The sequence below is a fragment of the Wolffia australiana genome, chromosome 19 (assembly GCF_029677425.1).
Source record: "Wolffia australiana isolate 7733 chromosome 19, ASM2967742v1".
NCBI classification, from domain to species: Eukaryota; Viridiplantae; Streptophyta; class Magnoliopsida; order Alismatales; family Araceae; genus Wolffia; species Wolffia australiana.
In genome coordinates, this window is record NC_135853.1 from 4850001 (window position 1) to 4863907 (window position 13907).

General features: G+C 40.9%; 2 protein-coding genes across 7 annotated transcripts in view; one reads left to right on the forward strand and one right to left on the reverse strand.

Moving 5' to 3' along the window:
- Positions 1 to 888, forward strand: part of LOC144715449 (putative protein phosphatase 2C 41) — a 13069-nt gene extending 12181 nt beyond the window's left edge. For 2 of the 3 annotated variants that reach the window (XM_078590370.1, XM_078590369.1), the window contains exon 5: positions 70 to 888. In XM_078590370.1, the coding sequence (XP_078446496.1) occupies positions 70 to 143 (74 nt within the window). In that variant the 3' untranslated portion in view covers positions 144 to 888. The remainder of the gene's footprint in view (positions 1 to 69) is intronic. The other variant, XR_013584637.1, reaches the window with a different exon arrangement.
- Positions 889 to 7511: 6623 nt separating this feature from the next.
- ERS1 (ethylene response sensor 1) lies at positions 7512 to 12628 on the reverse strand. 4 transcript variants are annotated; one of them, XR_013584641.1, is made up of 7 exons: positions 12309 to 12523; positions 10271 to 11197; positions 9567 to 9935; positions 9212 to 9478; positions 9018 to 9145; positions 7718 to 8038; positions 7512 to 7594 (listed from the first exon to the last, which is right to left on the reverse strand). XR_013584641.1 is itself a non-coding variant. In XM_078590380.1 (6 exons), the coding sequence occupies exons 2-6, from the start codon at positions 11174 to 11176 to the stop codon at positions 7918 to 7920; spliced, it is 1791 nt and encodes a 596-aa protein (XP_078446506.1). In that variant the 5' UTR covers positions 11177 to 11197; positions 12530 to 12628; the 3' UTR covers positions 7512 to 7917. The 4 variants fall into 4 exon arrangements, 3 of the variants coding, with proteins under 3 accessions (XP_078446506.1, XP_078446505.1, XP_078446507.1); XM_078590380.1 differs by lacking the exon at positions 12309 to 12523 and adding an exon at positions 12530 to 12628 and having other exon boundaries at positions 7512 to 8038; XM_078590379.1 differs by having other exon boundaries at positions 7512 to 8038.
- Positions 12629 to 13907: the final 1279 nt, after the last annotated feature.

Below are 13907 nucleotides of genomic sequence, written 5' to 3' on the forward strand. Positions count from 1 at the left end.
TCTCTCTCTCTCAAAAACCCATACCATGAGCATAGAAAAGATCAAAGGAGCTGATGATTTGTGTCTTAGGTGTGGGATGTGGTGTCCAATATGGAGGCGGTGCAGATTGTATCATCAGCCCCCAACCAGGCCAAGGCTGCTGAATGCCTAGTTCGCCATGCCACCGCCCAGTGGCGCCGTCGCCGCCATGTCGCAGCCGATGATTGCTCCGCCCTTTGCATCTTCTTCCGACCCCCACCCTAGTGTCTTCTAGAGAATCTCTGATGCATCTCTGACACTTTGGATTTCTAAAGAGGAAGAAGAGATATACTGCTACAAAAGAGAGAATCAGGCCCCAACCCTCTCATAAGCCATATCATATATCTATAGTGATACAAGAATAATAAATGAGCTTAGGCCCATAACATGAGTCAAATCAATATCATTTGAATGTATGCTCATTGTCGGATGAAGCAAACATACTCCAAGAAAAAAAAACTAAACATAAACAAAGAGGTAGAGAGATTCAAAGCTTCTCAGTGTGGAAGTCTTTACCTTGGCAGAAGTGGAGCTTTGGATAAAGCTCACCAACTTCCACTCAGAAAGGATTTCTCAATGCACCCAAAATGTCTGCATTTGGGAATTTGTTCAAGGTGTTAGCTAGTGATCAAGCATCCTCAAGGTTGGCAGGTATTGAAGAAGATCATACCTCCCTCTTTTCTCACCCCATCCTCAAGGTTTAATTTGGAAAAGTGTTGCAGGACGTGGGGAGATGTATGTCTTCAATGCCTCTTTGAGAGCTACCACCAGCTCCATGTTTTCAGTCAATTGAGGTAGTTCTTGAATTTGTTCCTTATGGTATAGTGTGACCAAAATATGTTGGATATGAAATGAAGAATACATAGTGGCTCTGATAGGCAGTTTAGTTAAAATGTGAATTCTCCAATACAGAACTAAATATGGTATGTGAAGTACAATTTGGGGCTCATTTACTTATGTGGTCTTGAAAAAAGAGACCTCAAGTGTTAGGCCCTAAGCTAAATAGAGACCACATCATTAGCTTGGTGGCTTGATGGAGTGGACTCTAGTAATGATAAAAATATATGAGTCCAGCAAGCTAACCACACATTCCATATCTCGTTCCATGTTCATTAATAGAAAATATTCATTATAGTCCACGTGTGATGCTAATAATGAAGTCCATGAATACATGATCGAACTCAGTGAATTATGATGAGATCATAATATAGAGATCACTAGTCTTTAAGTATGTGTTCTAAATATTCATATTTTAAGGATACTCGAGAAAGACATGGAAGCATTCGGATATAATAACACTATCTAGACTCACTCATATGATGGGTATAGCTGGTCTCGTAGCCATTAGTGTGGATACACTAAGGATAAATAGTGTGCGCTCTTTAGTTGAAATAGTACACTGAATTGGTAGGCATGAATCCATGAATGGTATTATACCAAACTATCAATCAGATTGATTCGGTTGTGTAAGTGATTCTTAGACTTAAGACACAAAAGATGTCTTGTGGACTGATGATTTTACTTTGACTAGGAACTTCGAGTCGCTAATAATGGGATTCTAAATAATCTTAGTTTGGGTGCATCAAGAAGTTCACAAAGATGATTGAATGGTGAAGATGGGATAATCCAGCCTTAGTATAAGAGGAGAAAGATCAAGGACGATGATGCAATGAAGCCCTTGGCCAAGGCAATGAAATACCAGAGAATAGTTCTCCAATGATTTTGGAATGCATCAGTACTAACTCGGATGACCGTTTAGGGTTTGACAATTGACCATACCATAAGTCATCCTAGTAGTGTCAAGCAGATGAGGGATTATACGTACGTAGTAACCGATAACAAACAAGTTCCATGAGTGAGTCGATACATACTCCTATGTATCTTTTAGAGCATGAGGTGTAGTTTGGCACCCCATGGGTTGGATACTCAACCTATCAATTGGGTTAAATCGAACCAACATTAAATAATATACAAGATTATATGGTTGATAAATTTGGAAGGCCAATAAAAGTTAATAGGCCGTTGCAGCTGTTAACTAGACCAACGCATGGGCCTCGAGGGACACACACAAATGGTCTTTTGGATGTCAGAAGATATATTAAAGTTTAGGGGGTTTTATGAAAAATACCCACTTAGTATAAATAGGGGAAGACTCTGAATGAAATTCACCCAAGCCAGAATTATTTAGGACCTTCCCCTTCTTCTCCCATCTCCCCACAGCTACACTCCACTCCCGATGCCATCGGGACGACATAACAACGGCGACAGAGGGTGAACAGAGCTCGTCAAGTTGGAGATTTGATGTGCCATAGATCATGTGGATATATTTAGAGGCTGCACATAGGAGCAGCTTGACTTGCCTCACTGAGGATCCAAGAAAACGGATGTGATTCGTGCACAGGTGATTTGTTTCATGGTTTTAATGATGTCATTATATAAGAGGATATAGACTTGGATTGTCATTCTTACAGAGCATGTGGATGATAATATCATCATTGTAAGTGATGGAAATATTATTGCCTAAGCTAAGCAAAACCTAAAGCAATACCCCCCCATTTGAGGTGTAGGGAAATCCAAGTACTTTTTGTGGATAGAGTTTGCATGGCGACATGGATGTATGGTTCTCAATCAATAGAATTGTGTGCTGACTATTTCAAAGGAAACTCATTTTTGAGGACACAAACCATAAAATTATCCGATTAATCCTAATAACCACACTTTTGGATGCTATTCTCCTTGAGTATATCCGTCGGTATTGAGATTTGATTGGGATGCTAATATATTTGATCGACATTCAATAAGACATCATCTACACGTTAGGCCTCCTGAGTCAATTTAAGCATGACCCACGACAGACACATTTTTTCATATACTATGTTGAAAACTAGTTTATCATTAAAAAGGACACTAATATTGAAGTTTATTATGATCCTGGTTAGGATGGTGAGTGAAGGGTACCAAACCATGTTAGATGATGGGGATATCGCCTCCTCATATAAAATTAGATGTATAATGTGTTTGTAATGTGATTACCAAGCGTCGATATTAATTGTGAGAAATTCAACCATTCACAAGTGCACAAAAGACATCAAGATGGATTGTCATTAACTATAATAGGGTTTTCAAAAAGATGGGCTATGATGCAAAGGCTTGAGAAAAACATCATATGACCTACGTTCAAGCTGGGAATGCTTGATATTTCTAATACTTCAGGAAAATGTATTTCAGTTTAACACATGAAGTGGTGATCTAAGGAGAACTAAAGGTACATTTCAAAGGGACTATAAATGAAATAAACAGGAGCGTGTGCTAACACAAAAGTACCATTAAACTATCACACACATAACATCAAGACATATATCAAAATGTTCATATTTGTATGTTATCATGGTGTAAGTTGATAAAATAGCATTTACTCTGGTTTTATGAATTTTTACAGAATTTTCTGACTTTAGATTGTTTAAATTTTAATTTTAAATGTCTAATAATATTTGATGACTTTTGTGTATTTTTACATATTTTATGATAATTATTCGTGAATAAATTAATTTTAGAAGTTCAGAAGATATTTTTAGGTTTACCAAATGCATTTAGTATTTTTTAGACCTTTTAATTGTTTCGAGCCACATGTAGTCATTATTTGGCCAATTTCTGGCTAATGGTTGGCTCCACCCATCATTGGAAAGGGAATACCTATGTCATCATGACTCACGATGACATAATGGTTCAATCACTACTATATTTTTCTGACTCAAAATTAAAATTGTGACAGAAAACATATCAGTTCTGAATTTTTTTTACTATAAATTAAAATTCAAAAAATATATATTCATATTATATTTTAAAAATGATAAATATAGATATCAATAATAATTTCTATCTACTTTTTTCATAAAGTCGCCTCAGATTTTTGTGGTTAACTGCCACCTTGTAGATCAGCCCCTTTATTATCTTATTCTTTCTATATTTGGATAAAGGAGATTTATAAATTTTATTGCATAAATCTAAATGCCAATTCCATTATTAAATTCATCTTTAATTACCCTCAATTGTAGGGTTATCACCACCTTATCATATTTTTTCCCACAATATGTTTCCAAGTTTCCTTCTCATAACTCATATGACTGGGCAGTTTTTCATTCCTTGGCATGTGACTTGAATCGATTATTTTCCTATGAACACCTCCTTTTCATTTACCCAGAATGGTCATTCACAAATTCATGAATCATTATACCAAATAGTATCATGGATTTTTTTTTCATATTTATAATACTTTGGTATAAGAGCCCATGCAGCAAAGTCACCTCAGAAAGCTATCAATAATTGTGAAGAAGCACAGGTAAAAACTCTGGTAGCTTTTATAACTGTATAGATAAGTAATCAACTGATTCCCCTGATTATTATACTCAGATAAGCCCTCTAACATATGCTGACCAAAGTAATGGTAACATACTTTGATGCAAAACAGCTTGAAAATTTCTTATGGATATATGTGGCCTTCTTGGTGCAACATGCTAAATATTACAGTCCAATAAATATAAATAAGTACTCAGCCTTTTCTTGATACTAATGTCAATTAGAGGCTGTCATAAGCTCTAGTTTTGGTAAATCAGGAGAGAGAGAGAGGGACACATACATAGACATAAATAGACAGAGAGATAGAAATATATAGAGAAAGAAAGAAAGAGGACCACAACCATTGCCAACATGCATAACGACTGTGGCAAAAGGGGACAATGATCATCCCCAATATGGATGATGAACAACAATTGGGTGGGGGGGGGGGGTGAGGACCTTTGATGATGTTAATGATGACCAACACCAACAAGGCTAAACAACTTGATAAGGGGGATGACTACCACTGTCGAGAGGAAGCCGTTTGTCAACGAGGGAGATGAAGACCGTCCATGAGAGGGAAGAAGACCATGAATGACAGGGATATCAATCATCAACAATGGAGAGGATGACCATGGATAATGGGGATGATGACCATTGATGATGGGCCTGACGACTGTTGTTGATGGAGATAATAATTATTATTAACAATGGGGATGATGAGCATAATGAATGGCTGCGAGACCGTTGTGGATTGGGAGGATATTGAATTTGATGGGGAGGACCATCATCAACACAGACCATGACCCTCATCCACAAAAATTGGGATGGTCATTGACAGAAGCTTCCATTGTCAATGGAATGTTGCTGACATTGCTCTCTCACTATCTCTTGTGTGCTCTCTCCCTCTATCTCTCTGGCTCTCCTTGCTTGTTGTCTTTCTCTCTCTTTTTTGCTCTCTCTCTCTCTCTATATCTGATGCAGGATGACTAGAGGAGACAGGACGGGTTGATGCAGGATGACTAGAGGAGACGGGACGGGATGATAACGGGTGTAGGATATTGGCTGACTAGGAATAGGTAGGATAAAACCAGACCACAAATCACACGATCGATTCCGAAGAATTAAATCCGATGAAACAGTGATGGTGGAGCCCCTTTCCTCATCGAGGGTGGGAGTACTGTCCTCAACCACCGCGGTGATGCCAAGCACCAAAATCAATAAATTCGAACGACCGTCCGCTTGAAGATTCAAAAACCGATTCAACTGGTCGCTTCAAAATTCAAAATCCAAAGCAAACCCGACGGCGGTAGATGAACTCTCGAGGAACACTGGATGAAGAACACGGGACACCAAAGAGTGTAGAAGTACCTCATCACTAGATTAGTGCATGACGATGTTGCGAGAGATTCTTGACGCGTTGTTGGCGCTGACGATTGATGTGCGCTTCGACACGGTGTCGCGGATCCAACTGTATGCATAGCGGCAAGTGGCTGCGAGGGCGGCCGGGTGCGCAGAGGGCGCGCGCGGGCGGCTGGGGCGCGACGGGCACAGGCGGCCGGTGCGCGGTGGCATGGCGACGGCGCGCGGTGGGTGCAGGCATCCGGGCGCGGGCGACCGGGCGCAGGGCGGCCGATCGGCGTGGGCGGCAGCTTGCGCGTGGGTGGGTCTACATGGGCGACTGCCCGCGTGGACGGCGGTTGGCGCGCGGGCGGGCCTGTGCGGGCGGCTGCGTGCGTGGGCGGCGGTCCGCACGGGCGGCTTGCCTGTGCGGAGGGCCAGTCTGCATGGGCGGCAATCCGTGCGGGCGGCTTGCCTGCGCGGACGTGCGGCCTGCGCGGGCGGCTTGCCTACGCGAGCGGTGGCTCGAGCGAAGAGGGGCGACGGTGGCAACGACGAGCGGCGGTAGCGGCGACCCGAGAGGTGGGGAGAGTAAGGGAAAATCTTCCAAGAAGAATAAAACTTCAATTCTTGGAAATAGATTCACCAAATATTTCTTGCAACATTGGCCTACATATAGCCCTTGGAGGAAAGAGAAAATACGAGAAATAAAATAAAGTAGACGACGTGTTATCATGTCACGTCAAAGGGCAGTTCTGGATCTGGCATTGACGGCGTGTCATGATGTGGGACGTGTCATGTGTAAGTGGAGACGCATCTAATGTCGGTGCGTTGACTTGGTCGTTATCAAGGCGGTTTGCAGTTGATGTTGGCAACGAATCAGGATGCGAGGCGTCTCGGATGACGGTGGCGGCGCGTCCGAAGATGGTGCGTTGACGTCGTAAACACCACTATCTCTCTCTACCTCTTTCACTCTAGATCTCATTCTCCCTTTCTCTCTCTTGATCTCTATCTTTGTCTCACATGAGCTTTCTTGCCATCTCTCTTACACTCTTTCTCACTTTCTCTCTCTCTATATATTTTTCTTTCTTTTTGCCGCTCTTTCATACTCTATCTCTTTATTTTTATCTCTTTCTTTTGCTCTCACTCTTGCTCTTTCTCTTTTTCTCTCTCTTTCTATCTTGCTAGCTCTCTTTTTCTCTCACTTGCTCTGTTTGTCTTTCACTCTCTCTCTCATTCTCTTTTTCACGTTCTTTTTCTCTCTGTCTCTATTTCTCTCCCTTTTGTTTTCTCTTCCTCTCTCTCTCCCTCTTTTACTCTCTCTCTTGCTCTTTCTCCCTCACTCCTCTCTCTCCCTTTATCTCCCTTTTGTTTTCTCTTCCTCTCTCTCTCCCTCTTTTACTCTCTCTCTTGCTCTTTCTCCCTCACTCCTCTCTCTCCCTTTATCTCCCTTTTGTTTTCTCTTCCTCTCTCTCTCTCTCTCCCTCTTTCACTCTCTCTCTTGCTCTTTCTCCCGCACTCCTCTCTCTCCCTTTATCTGCCTTTTGTTTTCTCTTTCTCTCTCTCTCCCTCTTTCACTCTCTCTCTCTCTCTCTCCCTTTATCTCCCTTTTGTTTTCTCAACCTCTCCCTCTCTCTTCCTCTTTCACTCTCTCTCTCTCTTCCTCTTTCTCCCTCATTCCTATCCCCCAATTGCTCACTCCCATCCTCTCTTTGCATATTTACTCTTGTTATGTTTTTCATCATAGATGAATGACGGAACGGGACTGATGACGGAGTTGTGACGATGAAAAACATGGGCGAGTTACAACTCAGACGAAAGGAAATGCAATGGACAGATGATTAACCAATGTCCGTTCTGTCCCAATCCGAAGGCATCATCCGTCTTTTGCCAACCAAGCCTAGAGAGAGAAACAAAAAGACAGACTCAGAGAGACAAAGAGACAGCAAGACAGACAGACTGACTGAGACAGAGAAACAAAGAGACAGAGAGAGAGAGAGAGAGGGCACTCTTTTGGCCTCACTCTATTTTATCAGTTCCTTTTAAAAAACCTTTGCCAATCTGCCTCCCATTCATTCGCAGGCATGATGCTGGCAACCGTCTCTTTCTACACAAAAAGGCAGGCATAATTGGGTATGATTTCTCTTCAGTCGTCTCTTCCTTTTAGGGAGGGTCCGTATCCCTCCAGCTTTATGCGATGTCGGATTTTTTTGTTAGCAGTTATCAACCAAAAATCATCGTCTGCATCGACGGAGAACCCAATCTCACTATAAAGGTGGCAGCACAACCCTTCCCCAGGCCTTCGCTCTCCACCCAGATTCGGCCCTCCATGAGACCCACAAATCTGAAACAAATCGAGAGATTATTACTCTTTCTATGCTTAGAAATACCATGGGCATCCCTAATGGAAAGATTCTCATTTGTTCAATGATCATATGGAGATATCATGTTCATCAGGTATGTTCAAAGTCGATCCCTGAGTTTAATCCAGTGTGTGATTTTAATCCATAAAATCTATTACGATATAACTGAGGCAGAAGGTTCATGGACATTTAGAACACGCTTTGCAGTGGAGTTTGAAAGAATGATAGATTGACAGATAGAAATATCTACAGACTAGCGTACTTTACTAGTGACCCGGCCCCGGGTTTTTGATTCTGGACTGGAACAACAAACCATGTCAAACGGAGTTCTTGCTTATTGATAGGGAGACATCCCGACAGATAGATTGGAATATTGATTAATCGATTAGCAAATAAATAAATAGATAGGTGTATAGGTATATAGGGCAATTGTCACGGATAAGAAAAGATAGGCAAATTGGTAGACTTCTAGATAAACATAACGTTATTCAGATAGACCGATAGAAATAAAGACAATAGGTAGACACATTGGTCCAGAGACTTAGGTAAATACATAGACATCTATATCTAGATAAATAAACACAGATGATCTAACCATGCAAATGAACTCAATTAAAAATTTTGAAAAATTTTAGCATAATGAATCACAATTAGAATTTCTCTATGATATAGATCAGATGACAGATATTGAGTTCATGAGAAGTGACTGTAAACCTTTCACCTGTAAAAATGCACCAACTCATAGAGAAAAGAGCACAGATAACAAAAACTATTGCCCTTCATAAGAGAAAGACGCTTTCTTAAAATCTTCTGATTGAGAACCCTTTGAGACATTTGTTGATGGCAAGGCGCAATGCACTACCGAAACAGAATCTGAAGTGGAAGATAATAAATACCGACAGAGAAATTGAAAACATTTTTTTTTAATTCCAACTTCAGAAGATTAAATTGTGGAGGTACCTTTTGCAGATGGCGAGTCCCAGCCCTCTTCCATCATAGCTCTTCTTTGCCCCCATCTGGGATTGAGCAAAGGCGGTGAAGATATAGGGGAGATCTTGAGGACTAATCCCACACCCAGTGTCTTTCACCTGCACCCACAAAACTTCAGCGACATATCCCAAAGGGTAAATATGCAATTGAAATTTCATACCAACCTGAACGAGTATATAAAACTGCCCGTCAGCAGAAACAGGAAAAAAATCAGAGCCAGACACATCCTTCAACGAATCGACGCCAGCAACAGAGGCCGTAACTGAGACCCAGCCCTCCTTGGTGAACTTAATTGCATTACCCACCAAGTTCAGGATTATCTGCATGAGCCGCTTCTCATCGCCAACTGCACTTTCTGGGAAATCTGATGCCAAGTCCAACGACACTGCCACCTTCTTCATCTCCCCAATCGGCTTAATCAAATTGATCACCTTTTGAGAAAGAAATCCAATATTAGAAGAAAACCCCAAAAAATCAAATAACTACAACAAATCAGCATGACCAAGCCCAAGTACATGCCTCATGGAAAACTGAGTGAAGATTAAAGGGTGCATTGTCCAAGCCCATGCTTCCATCCTCAAGCCGGGAGAGGTCTAGAACGTCATTGATAAGCGTGACTAAGAGGTTGCTGCTCCTCAGAACAGTTTCCACCATTACACGCTGCTCTGAGGAGAGCTCAGTCTCCAGAAGCAGAGAGGACAAGGCAACCATTGCTTCAATCGGTGTCCTCATTTCATGATTCATCACATCGATGAAATCGTTCCGCGCTCTGATTGCCATTTCCGCATCTCGCCGAGCTAAATCTAAGGCCACATTCTGCTCCATTAAGAGATCACGTGCTCGCATGGATTCTTCTAAAATTGATGCATGTGAAAGAGCTACGGCAACCTGAAAAAGTGTTTATAACTCTCATCAAAAGGCTGTGAGTTTATACATATAATTACTTTAGAACAATCTCCATTATCCTGGTTGATGATCTAGCCTGAAGATGTATTCCAGAAAATAGCAATTTTTGATAGATTAATGGGAGAAAGGAGAGAAGGCAGTTTATTTCATTACATTCTGTGTTCCTTAAATAAACAGACAAGTAAATTATAATATTATATAAAACCCCACTACACACAAACCGTACATTCTCCCCCTTGCTCTCTAGCAGTAAACACTAGCAAGAGTAAAGAAACTTAATAAAACAAAACATAGAGGGAGTCTGGAGTTTGCATGACCTGATCGGCGACAACCTCCACAAGCTCTAGCTCATGAACATGCCATTTTCTTGCACTGTCGGGAGGAAGCATCAGGACCATTACTGCATCACTCTTCACAGAAACCTCAGGCCATTCAATCATCTGGAAATTCGACACATGTAAAAGAGGTACTCTCACTGCTACAACCTCTGGCGGAGCGTATCTTCCCGAGATCGGCCTAATCCGAGCAAGAGGGCTCGTATGCTGTATGATCATGGCATGGTTACTGCTGAAGATCTGATTAACTATTGGAAGACTGATGGGAACAACACATCCAACAGGTATAGGGTGACGAAGAGTGTGAGAAAGTTGGAGATTAACTCCACTTGGAGATGGCATCCAAATTGCACACTCTTCCAAGTTCAAGGTCCTGCCGAGCTCAACAAGGGTCGTCTTCAAGATAGTATGCCTGTCCAGAGTGCTTCTGATTTCATGGGTTAACATTCTCACATGCCTTCCTAATGCCTCCTGAGTACGTATATGGCCCATTTCTCTGTCTAGTGCTTCAGCCTTGTTCTTCAGAAAAACCTCCCTCATTTTGACACTGAGTAAATCTGGGATGATGTGGACTAGAGTCAACGCAGTGGCGCAGGAGACAACAGCTGTTGATACCTTTGCCACGGTCATCACAAGGGCTACCATTTTAGAGTGTGGGACGAAAGTCCAGAGGCTTATCAGGTGGGTGGCCCCACATAAGACGATGAACGCGCCAAACTGCACCAGAACCCATCTGTATGGGAAGAATGAGGACTTCTTGACGAAGTATATCAGCTCGAGGGGGATGGAGAAGTATGCGAGTGCAATGAAGAAATCTGATATATACTGGTATTTGAGTAGAAGCTCGTCAGGATGCCACTGCGGCTCGATGCAGTCGCATCCTTCCATTAACTCCAAACAAAATTCAATCTGAAAACAATTAAGCATAGATCAAATAATGAAGTGCGAGTCTCATTCGATGAATTCATTCACCAGAAAAAAGCCAACAAAAATGTGAAGCAAATAAAGATTTCTTTAGAAGAAATTAATAAGATCTCATCTTCAAAATACTGTGATGTTTTCAAAGCTCAGTCTGCTTTCAACTTTGACATATTTCCATCAGATGAAGCGCAAACCTCCTTAAGTGAAGATTCATAATGATAAGTGTTCAGAACTAGCTTTTTGAATAGGAGAATTCTGCATTTGTATTCTAATTTAGCTGGGGTTTCATAAACTGATGAGTCTGAATTCAAAATAGTTTGAGACCTCTATTTGCTAGCCGAAGGAAATTCAACCCTGATTTCTTAACTTTTGCTTAAGAATTGGAAAGATATTTTAAATTTATCACTCCTGAGAATGTCAGGACAATGCAATCTAGGTTAATCGGGGAATCAAATAAGGTATCAGAATGTATGAATGTAAATAACTGTCACGGAATTTTAATTTACAAGGTTTACTATAAAAAACTGCCAGAGTAATTTCCTCGGCAATACTGTAGACAAAAACAAACTATTTAGCATATATCGTCTATGGGCTACAAACTTCCCAGTCATGACCACAGAAAAAAAGCTAGTCTGTCTGACTGTAAGACTCACGATTCCATTCAAACTTCCCCCAATTTCAAATTCTGAAATATTACACTGAGTAGCGATGAATTCGAAAAAATGCCTCAAGCAACCTACTTGAAGGCTATTTTTGTTGAAGAAAGACCTATCTTAAAAGTAACGAGCATCAATCGTATTCATCATCTCTAGCCAGTTCATTCCTACTCCCTGAAATCGAGAACTCCAGATTTTTATCTCACCAATTTGTTGATCTGACTTCTCAGAAGCGAAGTACATAGAAACAAAATGCGATTCTGCAAATAGATACGAGTCTTGGTTGGCTGTTCATTCAACGCGATTAATTTCAGAATTAACACACGAAAGATGACGCTTCCATCCTCCAACAGAAACTATACTGAGATTCAACACTGCGGCAAAACCATACGAAAAATCCACCAAAACCTGCGAATTCTCTAAATAATAAGTCAAGAGTTTACCAGGAACAAGGATCGAAGTTTTCACACGATCTGCGGGAAAATTTTAGGACTGGTCGTCTCCGATCGAGAAGAATCAGCGACCAATAATCGATATTCATCTCTCGCAGAGAAGCTTACAAACTTTAGCATTAAGAGTCCGATTTTCCGACAAAAATTCAAGCGGTAACCGCAATCCACTGCATAGATTTACGATTTAAATAGAAAACGAAGAATTTACTCACGCCGACTCATCATCCGAACGGAGGCATCGAAGATGTCGAAATTCCGACAGCAAAGCGGGGCGGTTTCTGAGAAAACCATGGGCGTTGGAGATATAGATAGATAGATGGATAGATATATGGATAGATAGATGGTTTGATGGATAGATAGATAGATAGATAGATAGATAGATAGATAGATAGATAGATAGATAGATAGATAGATAGATAGATAGATAGATAGATAGATAGATAGATAGATAGATAGATAGATAGATAGATAGATGGATGGATGGATGGATAGATGGATGGATGGATGGATGGATAGATAGATAGACATAAAGATATACTTAGATGGCTAGACAGCTGGATACATATATAGATACATTCTTTGAAATATAGTTAGTTTGATATATATACATAGAAAAATGTGTAGATAGATGGATGGATGTATACATAAATAGGTAGACAGATAGATAGATACATACGTACATTGAAATATAGTTAGATAAATACATAGAAAGATATGTAGATAGATGGATACAAATAAACACATGCAAATATATACACAATGGTACATATATTCATGTTTACTATCAAACATGTATACTATATAGCAAACTATTTTTCAATGCATGTATCTATCTATCCAACATCCATACTTTCAAACATGCATTCAATCAGACATGCATGTTGTCAAACATTCATACCATCAACATTTATATTATCTAACATACAGAAATACATACATACATTCATATTACACAGATATATACATTACATACATACTTATTACATAAGTACCTATATACATAGATAGTTGTAACAGGCCAGTTGGCCGTGGGGAGAAAGGCGAGAGCGCCGCCTTCAGAGTTCAGAACCTGAACACAGTTGGCAGTAACGTACGATCTGCAATGCACCTGCCCTTTGCATATCCATTAATAACTTGCCACGTGTCCGATAACTACGCCGAAGCACTTATTTTATCAGTGCCGTAACGCATAAATTGAGCGGTTATTTTTGGATTTTGTGAATTCAAAAATGGGATTTCGTAAAAAGACGAAAAGGCGTCGTCTGGCGAGGCGAAGGGGCATGCTGACGTGGAGGGGGCGCGGCCACGTAAGCTAGCGCGTTGACTGGAGAGAGAGAAAAGTCAAAACGATTTTCCTTTTATTAAATGGAGAAGGGATTTTCCGTTTTTTTTTAATGGGGTGCTTGAAATGGCTCGAATTGTCCCGTTTTGTTCGCTGGAGTGCATGTACTGTCTCCATGTCGTGAAAGCACAGACTTGACTTCTCTTCTTGCTACTCTCTCTCTCTCTCTCTCACCTCTCTCTCCTCTCTCTCACCTCTCTCTCCTCTCTCTCTCACCTCTCTCTCCTCTCTCTCTCTCTCTCTCCTCT